This window comes from Corapipo altera, unplaced genomic scaffold (assembly GCF_003945725.1).
Source record: "Corapipo altera isolate COAL_440 unplaced genomic scaffold, ASM394572v1 2, whole genome shotgun sequence".
Classification (NCBI taxonomy): Eukaryota; Metazoa; Chordata; class Aves; order Passeriformes; family Pipridae; genus Corapipo; species Corapipo altera.
The window spans coordinates 2133963-2152377 of NW_020884890.1; the positions used below are offsets into that span (position 1 = coordinate 2133963).

General features: G+C 36.5%; 1 protein-coding gene across 10 annotated transcripts in view; it reads right to left on the bottom strand.

The window, feature by feature from the left end:
* KHDRBS2 (KH RNA binding domain containing, signal transduction associated 2) overlaps positions 1 to 18415 on the bottom strand; it is a 360034-nt gene that overhangs the window by 40900 nt on the left and 300719 nt on the right. For 9 of the 10 annotated variants that reach the window (XR_003527902.1, XR_003527901.1, XR_003527899.1 and 6 more), the window contains exon 8: positions 10066 to 10124. Coding sequence is in view for 2 of the 10 variants with exons in the window: in XM_027644902.1 (XP_027500703.1) it covers positions 10066 to 10124 (59 nt within the window). In the remaining 8 variants the exon portion in view is untranslated. Of the gene's footprint in view, positions 1 to 10060; positions 10125 to 18415 lie in introns of all 10 variants that reach the window. The other variant, XM_027644903.1, reaches the window with a different exon arrangement.

An 18415-nucleotide genomic window follows, 5' to 3' on the forward strand; every position in this document is an offset into this window, starting at 1 on the left:
GATTTTATTAATCTCTGGTCAATTATTTTGGACAGGTGGCCAGGAAGAGATTAAAAAGAGCTATTCTGTTCAGATAGTTATGATGTATAATACAGCTAGTAATGCAATGGTTTAATTTAATTTTTAACTTAGTTTTCAGTGTTTTAGAAACAGAAGTTGCTTTTAATTCAGAATAAAATATTTTTATTTCCTATAAGCAAAAATCTCCACCATTTTTGCAAGGTCATTTATACCGCATGCATGTGCAGAGAGCATGCTGCACTTGGGATAGAGCTCAAGTGGAATTCAGGAATTGTGATTACTAGCTCTACTCCTTGTTTGCTCAGTGACCTTGGATAACTGTTCAATATTTTGTGGTATGGCTTCCTCACTGGTAGAATGAGACAAGAATACCTATCTCCCTGGGGTGTTCTGAGATGTAGTTAATTGCCTGAGCAGTAAGAGAAAAGTGATATAGATGTGCTGAACAGAAGACCCAATAGAAACCAGACATATTGCTTTAAAGTGAGAACACTGAAAATTAGAATGCTTTTCTTTGGATAATTCAATTTGTGCTGTATTTCGAGTAAGCCTCCAAACTTCTCCCTCCATGAAAAGATGGATGGAGACAAAGTACTAAGCAGTGGATGGAAAATTTGCCCTACACAAGCTAATGACTGAAGCTCAACTAACATTGGCAAAGCAAATGTTTCACCCCATAAATCCATATGGAAAAGACAGCAGCAGTTTTCTTGTGTCATAATTGGACAAGTATATATTATTTTAGACAAAAATTCAAGAAAAAGTTTTTGTCTTTTTTCTTTTTTTTTAAGGAGAGCATCCACTTATTTTTTTCACTCTTCCAGTCTCTTCTTGCTTGTCTGCAAACCTTGCAAAACATACAGGCTTTTCTGACCTAACATCTGTGCATTTTATAATTTGTGAGAAGAACAGCTAAGTGACTGTCTTTCAAATCACAAATGGTACCTTTCTTCTTTGAAATGTGGAATCTTCAGAAGACAAAAAATGATTTCAAAACACAGGCTCAAAACCATTATGCTTACTTACACCATGTTCAAAAACCTATAAAAACCCCTATAAAAACTATATATAGCTATATAGCTTAAAAACTGGAAATTAATGGAAAACCTTGTGGTTTAACAGTCTAGTTTCTGAACATGTCTGTAGCTGTTAAAAAACCCCTGACTACTGCCCCTATGCTTGACAGTACCTTCTCTTCAGGAGGGCTAACAAATTAAACTGCATGACTACTCCAAATCTACTTTAGTATTGTGAGCTTCCCTAGCTTAATCAGGTGGTAAAGAATCACAGACATCATCCAGCTGACTTAGCACTGAAGGAGATGAGAAGAGCTTGTGCATGCCCCTCTGCCAACCCCCCCTGCAGGTTAAGTAACAACAGCAGGAGCTACAGAAAATGATTTCTTGGAAGACTTCAGCCACTCTTGCAGTGAATACCTGCCACAGGCAGGAAAGGAGTAGCATCAAAGTACATCAGCAACTAGTTTGGGAAACTGTAATGCAGGGAGGAAACAGACTATTATCAGTGTTGCTGTGAGGCAACTGTGAATGTGACAGTGTGAGGGAGTTTTGTTTTTCTCTTCAGTAAAAACAAATTTTCTACTACTTTATGGTCACGCAACATGAAATGTGCAGTGGCATATTGCATCTGGAATTAAACAGACGCACATCAGTATTACAGGATTTCTGTCTTAGATTCTCCAAGTCTACAGTTCCCATGGTGCAAGGCAGGGAAATTACATTTGAAATATTACATAGGAAAGTTTTACATGATTTACTTATGCTTATTTTGTAATAGAAAATGATTTATAATTCAGAAGTAATAGAGGAAGCACAACAAGTCACTATAAATTAAAATCAATCTATTTTCTCTTGCTACATGTGGATTTTTTCAGTGTTGTAGCATAATAACTGAAATACTAAAGTTTTAGAATATACAGACAGTTAAAAGAATGCAGTGGGTTTAAACAGGGAACTTTCGAAAGAATTATAACCTAATTATAACACTGCCTTGACAAAACAGCAATAACTCTAGTACTGTCCCCACATTAGTCATCATAGCTGAATTAAAAATGTGTTTCTTTCCCCACAAACTTTCAAAATCATGTTCTTATGAAAATCATAAATCTCTGAGGGAGTGAATGCTACTTGGGATAAAGCTAAGGTGATTCCACCAGTAAAAGAATTGATAAAATTTTGCAAGAAATCAAGAAAATACTTTTGACAGTTCATTCTGTCCCACAGTAGGAACAGGATCGCTGCTATCAGTAAGTATAGGAATGACTGAAATAGAAGATTAAAGAAGGGCAATTTATTTGGTATATCTTCTATCCATATGCAGTAGAAATCTTCACTGTCTCCTGTTTCCAGTGAAAGAAAAAATAGAGCACTGTACAGGAAGACTCAGGAGCACTTCTGAGTTCCCAGGGCCAGGAGTACATCTGCCTTGTGCTCAGGAAGACACCAGATGCCTCTATCACCCCAAAATATCATGCAGGAGCACAGCACACTCCACAGAACCATGGCACATATGGCAAGGTTGTTAGCCAGGACAGCTTCTATCAGGACACAGGTGCTATATCAAAGTCAGCACACAGTGCATACAAATAGGAACTATCTGCAGAGTGAAACAGCTGATGCTGAGGACTGTTGATGTTCACACTATATGGCTTCTAGAGATTTTTTCATTTCAGACTGGCCCGAGTTTGAGCCTCTGGAAGTGAATTTTCACAAACAGTTGGGATTACAATTTTTGCTTTAGTTTCAAACTAAAAGTCATGTCCTTTGAAATCATTCAATGATGTAGAAAGAAGAAAAAAATACAGAAAATTGGGAAATCTTTTTCTAAAGAGCATTCCTGCTCCTATGCTAGTGTAGAAGCACCCAGCATGGGCTAAACAGTGGGCCAGGTGTGTGCTCTGTTGAGACACTGCAGAAAAACTCCACCACAATGTCTGTGTCCTGTTGCTTCTGAGATGATTTATTAACGATAAGATGGATTAGAAAGTGGTTGGATGGTCACATCCAGAGGGTAGTGGTCAGTAGCTCAGAATCCTGATGCAAATCAATAACAAGTAGTGTCCTCAGGGGTCCATACTGGAACCAGAGTTATTTAATATCTTCATTAATGACACAGACAAAGGAATCAAGTGTACCCTCGGCAAACTTGCCGATGACACCAAGCTGAGGGGTGCGGTCCACACATCTCAAGGATGGGATGCCATCCAGAGGGACCTGGACAAACTTGAGAAGTGGGTTCTTGGGAATCTCAAGCAGTTTAACAAGACCAAGTGCAAGGTGCTGCACTGGGTCAGGACAACCCACAGTGTCAATAAAGGCTGGGGGACAAACAGGTCAAGAGCAGCCCTGCCTGAGAAGGACTTGGTGCTGGTGGATGAGAGGCTGGACATGACCCAGCAATGTGCATTTGCAGCCCAGAAAGCCAATTGTATCCTGAGCTGCATCAAAAGAAGTGTGTTCAGCAGGTCAAGGGAGGTGATTCGGCCTCTCTACTCTGTTCTGATAAGACCCCACCTGGAGTGCTGCATCCAGCTCTGGGGTCCCCAGTACATGTAGGACACTGAGCTGTTGGACAGAGTGAAGAGGAGGGCCACCACCTATGAGAAAAGGCTGAGAAAATTGGGCTTGTTCAGCCTGGAAAACAGAAGGCTTCAGGATGACCTAATTGTGGCCTTCCAGTAGCTGAAGGGAGCCTAGAGGAAAGATAGACAGGGACTTTTTACAAGAGCATGTAGTGACAGGACAAGGAGAAATGGCTTCAAACTGAAAGAGAGGAGGTTTAGATTAGGTATTAGGAAAAAATACTGTACTGTGAGAGTGTTTAGGCACTGGAACAGGTTGCCCAGAGAAGTTGTGAATTCTTCATCTCTGGGAGTGTTCAAGGCTAGGTTGGATAGAGCTCTGAGCAACCTGGTCTAGTGAAATGTTACCCTGCCCATGGCAGGAGGATTGGAACTAGATGATCTTTAAGGTCCCTTCCAACCCAAAGCATTTTATGATTCTGTGATTCATTCTAAGACCCAGACAACAAAGTTTTCTTTGGTATGTTGCAGTGATATTTTCAAACAAATACCAAATATATACACTCCCATGATATAAATGAATAATCCGTGAATATTAGTAAGCCTTTGTTAACTACTGTTAGTAAAGATCTTGTCTGTAATCACAAGTCAAGTCAAACACTGAAATGAGGAGAATCAGACCTATGTCTCTTACATCTGCATGTCAGTCACTGTGAGCTATTTGAGCACTTGATTTCCTAATTTGAAAATTTAAATGGGATTAGGTTAGAAAAAAAATAGGGTAAGAAACCCTGGGTATGCTGAGCATAATGAATATTAGGACCAATAATCTACACTACCAAAGTTATTAAAAATGAGGAAGAAACTTGGACTCAATAGCTGAAAAAACATCTTATCTTCACCTGCAGAGAGCAATTGCTAAGAAGTGCTTTTTCAAAATGTACAGATATTTTTTCTGTATACATTGTGACATGGCTTCATTTACTTTGTCATTGCCATAGATTAATCACTACAGGATTTATTTCACACTACGATGGTAGTTACTTGAGTTTCTCCATGAAATGAACATGCGTATGTCTTTTAATACAGTATGAGAATTTATGTCTGCTAAGGTAACATCTCTTCAATCAACCTATATATAAGAATTCCTGAAGTTTGAACCTTCCATTTATGCCTTCCTCCCCACATTTCATCATTATATACTTAGTTTTACTTATTCAGCAGAAACTATCATTGTTATGGTAAAAATCCCTTAATTTACTAGATAATACACTTTTAAGGACAAACACAGAATGAAGAAAATAAACAATACAATGAAAATGTGGTGGAATATTGCTGTACATTTTTAGTTGTTAGCTCTATAAAGGTCTATAAAGAATTTGTTTATGAAGTGCTATCTCTGTAGAGCATTACTTAGTAAACTAATTGTCACCACAATTGCAAAGCTCTCATATAGAGTAACTGGCAGGGAATTATTTGTGAAATAGTCAATTAAATCATAGTGGCAGCAACTTTACAACTTAAATGATGTCTTACATTAAAAGGAATTATACTAAACAGTTACACTCTCCAATTTTAATTAAAGATGGAATTATCCTAAAGCCAAATACCCAGTTGTTTGCGAGCACTTAATGCTAAACTGGAGTAGAATATGCACCACAAAACATGGTCATTAGAGAAAATCTGAACAGCTGAAAATTTCTGGTGAAGACAGAAAACAAAACAATGTCTCCTAGATGCAACAGCAGCACATGCAGTAAACAGCCTTGCAAGCTTCTCCTGAAAAGCAGCAAGGATGTGAGTGGAGTTCATTTATGCCTTCCCTCTTTGTGTAGGTGGTAAGCTACAGATTAACCTTCCTAACTCTTGCCTAAGGCCTTTGGCAGGTGGTGTTATTCTAATTTAATTGTAGTGGTTTAGGAGGTTATAGACTTTAACCCTATCCTTTCACCCTCTACCTAAGGTTTCTGCTTTTTTGGTAGTAGCAGCAAGAAGTCTGTGTGTACTAGCCTCTCAGATACGGCAGTTCATGACCTGACATAAAAACGTAATTGCCACCATTTTCAAGTAACACACAAGGCAGGATATGCACGCGGCTGTGAACTAAAGCATCTGACAACAGGCACACTCTCACTGCTATGGCAGTCTCAAGCTCTGGAAGCAGGGGTGGGAGCCTCTTCAACCTTCTGCAGCAGCAACTGGCAGAGCTTACTGCTGGAATCCCCAGCCTTTGGAAGAACAAAGCCAGAAACAGTAGCTGATAAACAAAGCCTTGAGTGCTCTGATCAGTACAAGGGTGAAAAAGGGTTCAGATGAAACAACTGTGAGGCAGGTCAGATGTAATTAATACAGCTTCTAAGGCATTGGATGCACTTTGCTATCAAGTCATACTCTCTTTGTTATCTTTCTAATGTGGCCTAACAGACACCAACACTTTATCAAGAATTCTGTTTCCTCTAAAAAAAACAAAACAGGGAAATGGAAAGAGAAATGAGAATGTGAAAAGTTTACAAAGGGCTTTTCATGTACAGCAGTCCTGTCCAGTAAAGCTGCTTTTTGGAGTTGGGCATGATATTACATATAGGAAGGAAAGGTTCATAGTTACCAAATTTTAGGTGTACATTATATCCTAATCAATTTATAAGAAAAATCATTAAATTCATGTTTTCACTAGATATCTCCTCAGATGACAACGCTGCCAGAAGGGAAACCAGAAAATTTTTAAAGCATAATGAGAGCAAGGAATATAAACCTTTTTGTTCATAAATGAATCCAATTTCATGCCTTCTCTTTTAAAACATAAACATCAAGTTAACACAACATCGTCACCTTAGTTTAGACTCCTAGATTTAAAATCTTATCTGCAGATATAAAAACCTTTGGTGGTATAAGTATCATGAATGTTTATTGAGTGTGATTAGAGGTGAGGATGATTTACATTTTTGAAAATTGTACAGTACTTTAAATGACTGGTCTTTTATCTTTAAAGAGCCTGCTAAAGATATTTCTTTACAACTCACATGAGGAAGCCTATAAGGGCTACATCCTCAAGAAGATTTTCAGGTTTGCGTCCCAAATTTATGTTCCTCAGCCTGGAATGGTGATCTTCAAAATTTCTAGCAGAGGCTGCATAATCCTGATCCTATAAAAAATTCGTAGGAATCTCATAATTCCTTGGTAGTGTATTTCCATGTGCCCAGAGACTGCTGCAGGGAATGCTTTGAAGTGTCTACTTTGATCCTTCTGAGAGACTGGGTGACAAGCGTGTCAAATCACAATAGAGCTTAAGAATCTAACTACATGAGAGGGTTCTGTGCTCTGAATTTTCATTCATGGAACATCCCTAAGTCATGGGAAGTAGTGCAATTTTATAAATACTCCTTTCAGCTGACTTTGCTATTGTCTTGGGGGTTTCCTTGGTTGGATTTGAACGGGATGGAATTCTCAGGAAACTTCACAATAGAAAATGAAAAAGTTGTCAAGGCAGTTTAGTTGTGGATTTTAGAGCGGTGAATAGTATGTAGGAATCTATCTTGCCCAGCCTCAGATAAGTGACTTAGGCCCTTTCTTGTTTAGTACTTCCATCTAATTAAAAAAGATGTGGAACTTCCTGAGGATTAAATGGTGTTTGGGTGGGCTCTGCTCTGAAACACCCCTGTGATTTCTCCAACCATACTGTGAACAATCCATAAATCCATAAATCTTTATGAACTTCTGTGGAAACAGTTTCCCTAGTCAGAATTCTCCACAAGTGCTTCTAAAAGGAGCATAGAAGAACCTATGAGACAAAACCCACCTACTACTTCTTAGAAGCACAGATAGAAAGAGAAGTCCTAGGAGGCAGCTCATAGAGGAGTACCATATCATATGGTGCTGTATAATACTTAGCAAGTAATACAGAGTTCTATTTCATACTTTAAAAAGATTGTAAGTATGAAGTAATGTTACTAGTATTCATTGTTTCATGGAAAATGAAAGAAAACCTTCTGAGGATTGAGAACTGACCTCCCTAAAAATAAGCTGGAAGCAAGAGGATGCATGGGAGAAAGTAAAGAAATGCCTAACTAGTAAATCTTTGATAATTCAGATATTGTTATTGGAATGGATAAGGGTGAAAAGACAAGTTGTTACACAAAACACCCAAGACATGACAACAAGACACCAGTTCTTTGTTCATGTACCATTTGTATGCAGTCTTATTCAGTTTGGGGGAGTTCTCAATTGCAGAGGCATGCCAGAAAGAATTGTAAAGGAGGAATATAGCCTTGTTATGGAAGGTAAAACAAAGTGTGAAACTGAACTGACATGAAAGACTGTTGATTTCTGCAGCATGGTGAAAAATGAAGGGACAGCTGATTTTATACAGTGGGATGGATTCAGGAGACACAATGAATTGCAAAACATCCTGAAAACCAAGTAAAAACTGGGAACAGAGAATTAGGGTAAATTTAGGTGAGAGGATGATAAGGGGTGATGCCCCAGATCAGATACAGAGGGAACATCAGTATATGCACCAGGAACTCAAAAAGTAAGGAAGTTAAGCATATATTCTACAGCTCTATAGCTCTGTATATTCAGATTACCTCCTCAGATAAATGGTGGTGACTTTGGGATGCAGGAAGTTCACACACAGATTTCCAAAGCACAGAACTAGCGAATTTACTAATCTGCTAAAGTAAACGAACCAACAGGAGCACAAACGCTTACACATAAACATATTTGTTTTCAGAAAGTAGCAAAATTTCAATCTGAAATATTATTCCATGTTTATTCTAGGTTTTTGATAATAGAATTTCTGATCTTTGTGCTCAAATGCCAGCTCAAAAAATAGTTCAAGCGAAAACCAAAGCAAGTCCACAGTTATCAGCTATGTATTTAAAGACAAATCTAGTAAAGGAAACTCAGGCATTTTGAATTTGTTTCAGCTGCTGAATGGAAAGAAAAAAAAAGGAGATGCATGCAGAACATAAATTTAGTCATGACGCCACTGTACGAACACTTTGTAAGCCTTAGCTAATTAGTCCATTCAAAATCCCTGCTGGGAAAACAAGTGATATTCTTCTGGTTTTACAAATGATAGATTGGAAGGAAAATGACACTACTTTAAATGTCTAGCCCAGACACATAGACATTCAGCATGGTGAAGTGTAATTAAAAGTTAAACAGTGGGTAATTCTTACTGCTGAGCTCAGACTATGCTTTTCTGCATAGCCCAAAACCTTAGCAATGCATTCAGGAGAGCAGTGGAGAGGGGAAGAAAGATATTCCACTGCAGATATTAAAAATGCATATGCAAAAAGGAAAAAAAACCCAAAGGGTAACCAAATCATTCACATTCATACAGATAAATTATTATTATTACTTGTTTAGAATTGAAAATGTGCTTGACTGCACATTATATTATCCAAATGTATTGTGAGAACTGATTATACAAAGAAATTAAGTTATTTCAGATTATGCAATGCAACCATTTTGACATCTCAGTAATGTCTATTTCTATACCAATACAAAGGAAACTGCAAGTTTGCATTACAGTGACATTTACTTCACAGCTGCATGAATAAAATTATTTCAAGCAGCAACCCTTATATAACCCCTTAGTGTAACTTTGATTTGCAGCACGATTTCCAGCAGCTCTCATTTTCACAATGCTTCAGAAGTCACCATGTATACATAGGATACCTTATTAGTAGCAGTAAATCAAGCATGACATCTCTCTTGAATATGCTAGGGTCACTCTTTAAGCTGTCAGTAGTCAGCTTTGCTCTATTATTTCAGTGAAACTCTCAGAGTGAGATTCATTCTGCCATCTGATGGTATAGTCTAATGATGACTACTGTTAGGAAAACGGATCAAAGCATATCACTAATAGCAAGCAACCTAGAAAATGGTTTGTACTCATTGGAGCAACACTTCGTTTCCTTTCATGCCCTTGGTTCCCATGAAGTGGAACTTTTCCAGCTCAGACACAGACTTGGTGAGGAAGTGCAGAGTAGAACTCTCCCTCTACTCTTACTGCTTAGTGTGGCATGAGATGCTCCCTTATCTTAGTACAGTGGGGGTTCCCATGGTGTTACAGCACCCTTTCCTTCTTTCCATTTTGATTAAAGACTACATTTCAAAATCTCACAAACCTTGCTGGTTGAAGTGATGCCCATGACAGCAGCAGATGCACAGTATTGTTGGCACATCAAGCAGCTTGGAATTTAACACTGTGAAATATATTCAGGTGCTAATCAGAAACTTCAGTGTTGCTGAAGTTCAGTTAAACTGACCTGTGACTGTGAGTAATTGGCTTTGTAATTTTAATTGGAATTGATAAGTCCAATTTTCTGGTCCTACTTCAATAAGTCAAAATTCACCCTAAAGTTACACAAATCTATTTTGTTTGATCTTTGTAAAAGCACAGAAAGAAAGACAAGAATATGGAAGTAATTTCTGAGTTGCCAGTGACAGATATTTTCTTTTGATTTCACACTTGCTGAAGGTAGAATATACCTTACCGTAGCTGTCATAAGCCTCTTCACTTGTTCCATGACCGTAGTCATAATATTCAGGCACACTGTAACAAATTCAGAAAGCCATGTCACTATTATCCTGGGTAACCAACTCAAAACAAAAACAGAGCGCAGCAAATGAAATGTATTTTAACTCTCTGACATGATAGTAAAGTCCAGTTTGTTTCAGGGATAGCAAGTGTTTAAAAACATGAAGGAAAATGTATCAGTGACAATAACGGTTATTATATAGTACATCTCATTTTTATCTAGTGAGCATAAAACAAATTTGATCCAAAATATGTAAACCTAGGAAATGTGACAAGGACTGAGAGAAATTCTATTTGCAAAAATAAGGTCTGCAAAAAGACCATCCACTGTATCATTCAGTATTGTTAAACTGCCAGAAGAGGTGCTAATCTCATTTACCTGTAATTCCAAACATTTATGTATTATCAAGCTCAGCACAGTTTGCTTTCACAAAGCTGACTGTATTGTACGGTGTGGAACCTGTAAACTACTTATATTTACCAAAAATACTGATAGCTTTGATCCTGAAGAAGAAAGCATGATTCCACTGCCTGTAGAAAGAAACCTGATTCTCCACAGCCTTTTTCCTTACAGTTATTGGATATCCATGGAAAGTTTTTATACAGTAATCAATAAAACACATATTGAAAGAAATGGGGTCAAGGACTGCAAAATCAGACTTATGAGTCTCAAACTCACTTTTTCATTGTTTTCAGAAATTATGTAAATAACATATTAAAACATTACCAAAATATCTTAGATAATAGTTACATCCTGATAATCAGCAATTCCCAGCTATTATGTGGAGTGGACATCCAGAAAATTCAATCTTTAAGACATAATTAAATGGAAATGGAATTATTCACACTTTCACTTTACTGCTATTATAATTTATAGTTTGCACTGTGGTTTTGGTACCTGATACCAAATTCAAGATCAGACTACTTTGGTTCTTGGGTACCAGGCAGACATAACAAGAATCAGTCTCTGCCCAGAAAAACTTGCAAACTCCATGAATTCTGCTACAATTGTACTTCTTTGATCTGCAGTGAACCAAAGAGAAAATGTGACACTTTCTCTGTGTTACTTTTCACTTGTTGTCACTTTTGCTTCTTTTTTCTTGGACACTGTGTGAGATAGACTCACAAAATGAACAGAACCAGGCAATCAGCTCAATATTGCATTAATTATAACATTATTGCTCAGGCCATTTTCCATATTGGATTACTATTTTAAAAATATTAGTTTACCCTTAAGAGAGAAGCTTAGTTGACAGTGGAGTGCAAGTAGAAATATTTCACAAGTGCAATAGAGATAAACATGCAATCTGTAACAATTATTTTCTTAAACTAATTTTGACTTCTTTGTTCACAAACAACCTGTAATCAGATTTTTAATTTCTTGAACTTAATAGCTATCTATATGATTCTTGGAATAATTTCTGAGAATAATTCATGCACTCTGTCTCACTTGAGACCACTGATTGTGTGCATCTGATAACTGACAGTCAAGCTGTTTTGAATTGTGTCTGGCTAGGCACAACTCTCACAGTCAGTTTTCAGCTACAAATATCTGTGGCGTTTTTTTGAACTGAAAATGCAACTATAATTGTTGTGCATTAATTTCGTTATTTAGCCAGAAGTCATTCATGTGAGTGAATGAATTATGCTGATGTCAGTATCTCAGAGAGGTGAAATCCATTTGCTACAGTAGTTGCAGAAGGTGGCCATACAAATGACATGCAAATAATACTTTTAAAGATTTTTCCCAAAGCCAACTGAGCTCTACAGAACACAATGACTGCAGAGCATTGACTTCCTGGATAATGAGAGCCATCTAGTTCCTTGAAAATTAATTATCCAAATTTATAAACCATCCTATTGAAATGGTGCAAGAAATATCTTCTATTTGTAGAACATAATAAGCATTCTGTATTATTTTGCAATGATTTTAGTAGCCTGTTAAATGAAATTACAGGATTATGTAAGGTGAACTAAAGCAGTGGCAGCATTAGGGTTAAATCATGTATCTAGTCATAAATACAAGGTTTATGGTTTAGACCTAAGAAATTACTTGCAATGTTCAAAACAGGGAGATGACCTACCACCCAGATCTGGCAGACAGATGTATGAAAAGTCTAATTTAAGAAGCTACATTTTGGCATACTGCCTGCTTTCCTGGGTAGAGAAGGGTGGTGGACTAGTGAGTGGTGTTAGAGGAGAAGGAACACAAGAACTCCCATCTTTTGCCAGCAGATAAGAAGTTATTTCTTCACAATACCTTTTTACAAACCAAAGCAGCTGCAACCAAAGGTCAGCTTTAAAAGGAGAGCATTTGGGACCCAGTCCAAAGGCCAGTAAATTATCAACAGCAGTGCTGCTTTCTGTAGTCACTGAGCAGGCCTTGAGCTGTTACCCATCAATGTAACATCCAGCAGAATGCAAGACTTGCAACAGCAGGTAAAAAATTAATTGCTACATTATTGTTGTTGTACATTTTTATTAGAGAAAAAACACACACAATAAGGATGTGAGATAAAAATCCTGCAGCGAACATTTGGAACCAAAATACATTATCAATAGAATACTAAGTTAATACACACACCATTATAAAATAAGAGGCATTGCAACTGTAGAAAGGAAGTAAGTTGTTATATACTGCATATTTGATGTCTGTGAGCACAATATTACATTCCTGAAAACACATAATTCATAGCACAATACATGATTGTCATTTAAGTTCTCCAACTTTATTTGCCTCAATAAGACATCTTTCTTACAGATTTGAGCCAAAATAGCATTTCAAATCCTCTGCCAACTCATATTAGAAAGTGTTTTGAAGAATACCTAAGTGAAGAAAACTTATTTCTTAGTATGAAATACCAGATTTAAACTCATATTTTGTGAGTCAGACTGCTTTTTTATCCATTAGTCTGCTCTATTTTAAACCTCTCTGAATATTCACTATAATCTATGACATGAATTTAGTTGTAAAAATTTTCCTCTGTTTTTTAGCAAAGTGAACAATGAGTGATGTTTATAAAAATATGTGATAGATTATGGCTTTACAAACATAAGGTTTTTTTTTTCATTCTTAAACTACAGAGAGATATAGTTCATTTGCATTATACCCAACTGAGAAGGAAACAATCAGGAAATACATTCAGCATAAATAAAACTTGTTTATATAATTTTATAGTTGTCAGACTGTTCTTGGAAAATACAATGATCATGAGCTCTAGAAACCTGTGACTCTCTTGGCAGTGCTAATTGGAAACAAAACACCATTATCTGTCATTAGCATTCATTACTTTCAAGCAACATAAAGTGTAATTTACTTAAGTACATGCATCCACCTGAAAGCAGGATGCAATACATTTTATAAAGCAGACAGGATTAACTCATTACCAACTTCTCAGCTTTTATGTGCACTGTACTTTAACATCAGGCTTCTGAAACAGAGATCTTGATATGCCATGACTTAGACTTGAGTAGCTTTCTATACATAGCACTTGTGGAAAAATTGATATACACATGGGCATGTATCTCAAAAGTAGTTTAACTGGCTTTGTATCTGAGAAGCTCTGATCTCTATCTACATCTCTATCTATATGAAACTTTTACAACAAAGATATATGACTCTGTCCTAATTCCTATTCTGTGTGCAAGATTAGTAATATGTATATGGTTAATCTTCATAACTGTAACCTATTTATGTTTATTAACTTTTTATTTTGGTTAATGTTTTTGAACCTGTTAATTTTAAAGACTTGGGATCAAAGTTTCTATAAGTTTGTGATCTCTTCTTCTCATGCTGATAAAGCCAGATCAGTTTAAAAAAAACAACAACAAAAAAACCCGACCAAAAAAACCAACACAAGATGTTCCTTATTTGAGAAATAAGGGTCCATTTAAGTGCATTCCAACCTGAATTACCTAGGGCTCCTATGATATGACAAATGTCCAAGTAGAGAGACTGTATCTAAATAGCAACCTTAAAAGCCAAGAGAGGCTTTTAACCTCTTGTTAACTGGTACTTTTTCAAATTGACATTAGTTAAAGGAAAAGCAAATTCCAGTTTGATTCTGTCAATACCCATAGGAAACCACACAGCTTTTTACTCAAAAGGCTGGACAGTGCTCTAAGGTGGTTTAGGCAGAGAACCACAAAGAAAAGAGTTAAGATTGAAGCCACAAAACTGTGACTCTTGGGTCAGCAAGTCACCCAGGTGAAGTGTGATGTTCACCACTCAGAGGTCAGTGGGGTTAGGTACAGAAAATCATGACAGTAATGAATAGACTGCATTAACCTTTGACCAATCCCTTCCTGCACCTGCAAGAAGCTGCTGGCAAAACACCCTGGGTTAGCAACGTTACCATCTGGTTCCCTGGCTGCTCTTACAGCTGCAGTAATATAAGGCAGCAGAACATCGCAAGAACGAAAGAATTCAAGTACTTCTTGTTCCCTCATGCTTTTTGATTGTGTGTGGGTTTTGTTTAGTTCTTCCTTTCTCTCCTTTTGTTCTTTGCTTTTACTTGGTGAAAGGTGCATGCAAGCTTTTATTCTCTAATTATAGAGCACAAAATGTGGTTGTAGACATACAATGGACTCTCTAAAGCCAAAGTAGAAAGGTACAAGAAAGGGTTCACCTGTTTTAAAAACTGCTAATATGTGAATCTGTACAGGAGAAGTATGTTCTGTAGTCTATCCTGATATATCCTAAAAAACTGAAAGCCTTTGATTAAGACCTGTTGATCTAGATTTAACATATATATTTTCCTGTAAAAACATTTTTTTTTCCTTTCCTAATGGTTGTATTTTTTAACTCAGAGAGTATATTTTAGTATAATACAGGAATCTTTTATTCGGAAATGTTTGGGAAAGATCTGGTCAATTTAGAAAAGAGCTTTTTGATCAACCTCGAAGTTATAACTCTGCCATTAGATCAGGCTTCTTTTGTGAAATAAATGAATTGGTCCAAACTAGAGATTCAGCTGATGCCAGTGAAGTTCTACAGTTCAGATTCATAACAAAACAGATTAAAAACTTCCACACTAACCTTTGATGAAGTAAAAATAACTTGAGATACTTCCATCTTTGTGTCGAAGTACTCAACAATATGAGAGGGAAACAGTATTGTAGTTTAGGACTGGCACTCTTGAGGAGATATTCCCAGCCTTTGTCAGTTTGCAATCAGCATCTATACTTCAGACAGGTACAGATAAATGAACCTTTATCACTCCTTAGAGATATATCCCAGTCATGGTTACCTTTAGACAACAGATTCTTGAGTCAAGCTAACACCTAGGATAGCTCACAGGGATCCCTAAAGCAGGGATTCAGTATTTTAGAGGGGAGACAACTCATTCTTTTTCACATTCTCAAATGGATCCTTTGAAGTCTTGGTCTCCTATATACAATTATCTTCCTCTTTCCTTACATAATTTCTGTTCAGTAATCTTTGGAGTTTCCAACTTTGAACGTGGATAGGTGGTACAAACAGATATTCAGCTCCTATGTTAACAGGATCCTGTCTAATGTTACGGCAGTCATTTTACGTAAGACTGCGTTTGTAATGGCTCTCCCTCCCACAGAGAGGGAGGGAGCCAGCAGGATTTAACAGACAGCTGGCCATGAAAGAAAAGCTATTTACACAAAGCAGTATACTTCTGCTTGGAAGAGAGGTGAGCAAGACTTGCATTCACATGAATTGCAATACATGAATAAATTTTTAGAAAATAGTATTTCACAGTAGAAGTGTGTGAATAAAGAAATAATCCTTCCAGGAATCTGAAACTCACTGGAACATCTCTACCTAACAGAGCATTTTACCTATAGGGAAGATGACAAATCTTTTGAACAAAGGAACTTCTCATAGGATTCAACCTTAAATCACAAATACAGTCCTTTACTGAACACATCTTTAGAACTAATGGAATAATATGGTGAATATTTTGGACGATAGTCTCCCTTTCTCTGAAAGATCAAGTATGATTGTATCCAATATTTTTAACAGAAAAGAATGTCTCCATTACCAGATTCCTGGATTTATTTATTAGCTTACAACAGGACTGAAGTTAAACTAGATTTTATCTGTCTCCAGCAATTCCATATGTTTGATTTCACGCTACTGCAAATCTGAATTAACAAATATAATAACTAATGAAGGCAGAATTATACAAGCATAGAAGTGGATAGCCATCATAATTGCAAGAAGACTTTGAGTTCTGAACTTCTTGCAAAACACGAAATAGAAACCAATCTGCCATTTACTAGCACATGGCAGTTTTTATTCATGCGTTCTACATTACTCTGTCATTTTCTCATAGACACAGAATTATGACCAAGTATTTCAGAATATAATACAAAATGTATTTGCAAAGGGAACGACGCAGAATTTTAGGAATTCTACCCAGTTTTAGAGGTAGAACTTTTCTCTACTTCAGAGTAATGAAATTTGATTCCATTTTGCTCATTGAATCAAATAAATGAGAAATGGCATTAGAAAACAGTTTCTGATGATGAATGCCATAACTAGATTGCTGTGAAGATACATAAAATGTCATAATCTAGGCTTCCTGCCTTGATTGATTTCAACAGGTTGGAAATAAAATACAGGGAAATCTTCATTTATGGACAAGCGGATATAAGTACAAAGACAAAATGAAATATGACAAAATATAAAGACAATGCATAGTGTTTAAAAAGAGAGTGAGTAGTAGAAAAAATAATAATAACTAACTTATTTTGCAATGAATTAGTGTAACAACTCTACCTATTGCAGCTTGGACTCCATTTGTCTATATATTTTACTATCTAGTAATATTTTGATAGTGAGAGAGAATTGTGCAAACCTTTCATCATATTACCAAAAGATGAAACTATATGATAATTTATTAAATTAATTAATTAATAATTATTCACATTCCCATCTAACCATTATTTTTAAACTAAGGAAAAAATTCTTTCATTTAAGTATGGATAGCTCTCAACTAATCTGCTGGAACATTTTACAAAGCAAGTAGTCAAAACCAGTGGAATCACTGGGTAGAGTCTACCAAAGAACATGTACGCCCAGCTGAACTATGTACTGCTGTCTTTACAAGTATACTAGTCTGTTATTTTACTTGTAGCATTGTTTTTGAAGAACTCATCTTCAGAAATAGATGTACATACAAATTCTTGGTATCTGGAGGTCAAGTAAGGGTAACCAGGATGAACTGAAGTTCAGGAAAATATACCCTGATGATGCCAATAATTCCTGCAGATACGACTGGATAAAATATTCTTCCTAAATCACTTTGCAGCATGTCTTTGCACTGAAGTGATTGTACTGTAAGCCATATAAGTGACATGGACTGAATTGCGGTCCATGTTCTATTCCTGCATATCAGATCAGAAATAAGTAAGTGATCCCTTAAGCTCCTGTACTAGCAGTCCACACTGCAAAAAAGGAAGCTGTAAACACAAACTGTACAGTAAATAATATGAACTTTGAAAAGAAACTTTTTTCCCTGCTTATTCTTGTTTCTATTGCAAAGTCAATAACTTGTAATATATTCAACTTCAATGGCTGAATATGCTTTTGAAATTTTCTGTGGGTATGAGTCCTTAGAAGAATGTGCATCAGAATTGTAAAGCCTATTACAGGTTGAATTAATAGGTATTGTTATGAACATAGGATAATACTACATTAATATGGTCATAGCAGCTATCTGCCATAGCAGGAAAGTGGACACAGGTAGCGTTTTTCTCCTTTTATTTCTGTTACTAGTTTTGAAAAACAGGAGCCTAATTTGGACATTGCACATGACAGTACAGCTATAGGTATGATAACTGTATCTTTTGAATTAAATATAATTCATTTAGATGAAAACTATCAGTCAACTTGAGTTTCTCTGTCCCCTTTTTCTCTTCTTCAGTTCTCTACGATAATTCCATTTGAGCAGTTATCTAACACACAAGGTTTAAAGTCTTCAGATCATGTAAAAACTTAGAATTTATTTCAGACATATTAATGCCATCTTTCTTTATGTTGAAGTATAGATTCTGTACTACCATTGACTTCTTAGAAAGGAAGTTCAGAGATGACATGGCCTATAATATGCAATTCTGCATCAGAAACAGAAGTTTGGTAGTTTGCTCAGCAGATGCAAGATGGTTTTGCAGTGTGGGTTTGACAGAACAAAAAGAAGTCATTGGCCCAAAATGATCGGCGGACCAGCACAAAATGTGTAGCCAGAGGACTGCTGCCTATCGCATGACATAAATTATTTGCAAGACTAACAGTAAATATTTTGCCAAGAATTGCTTCAAGGTCCTAACAT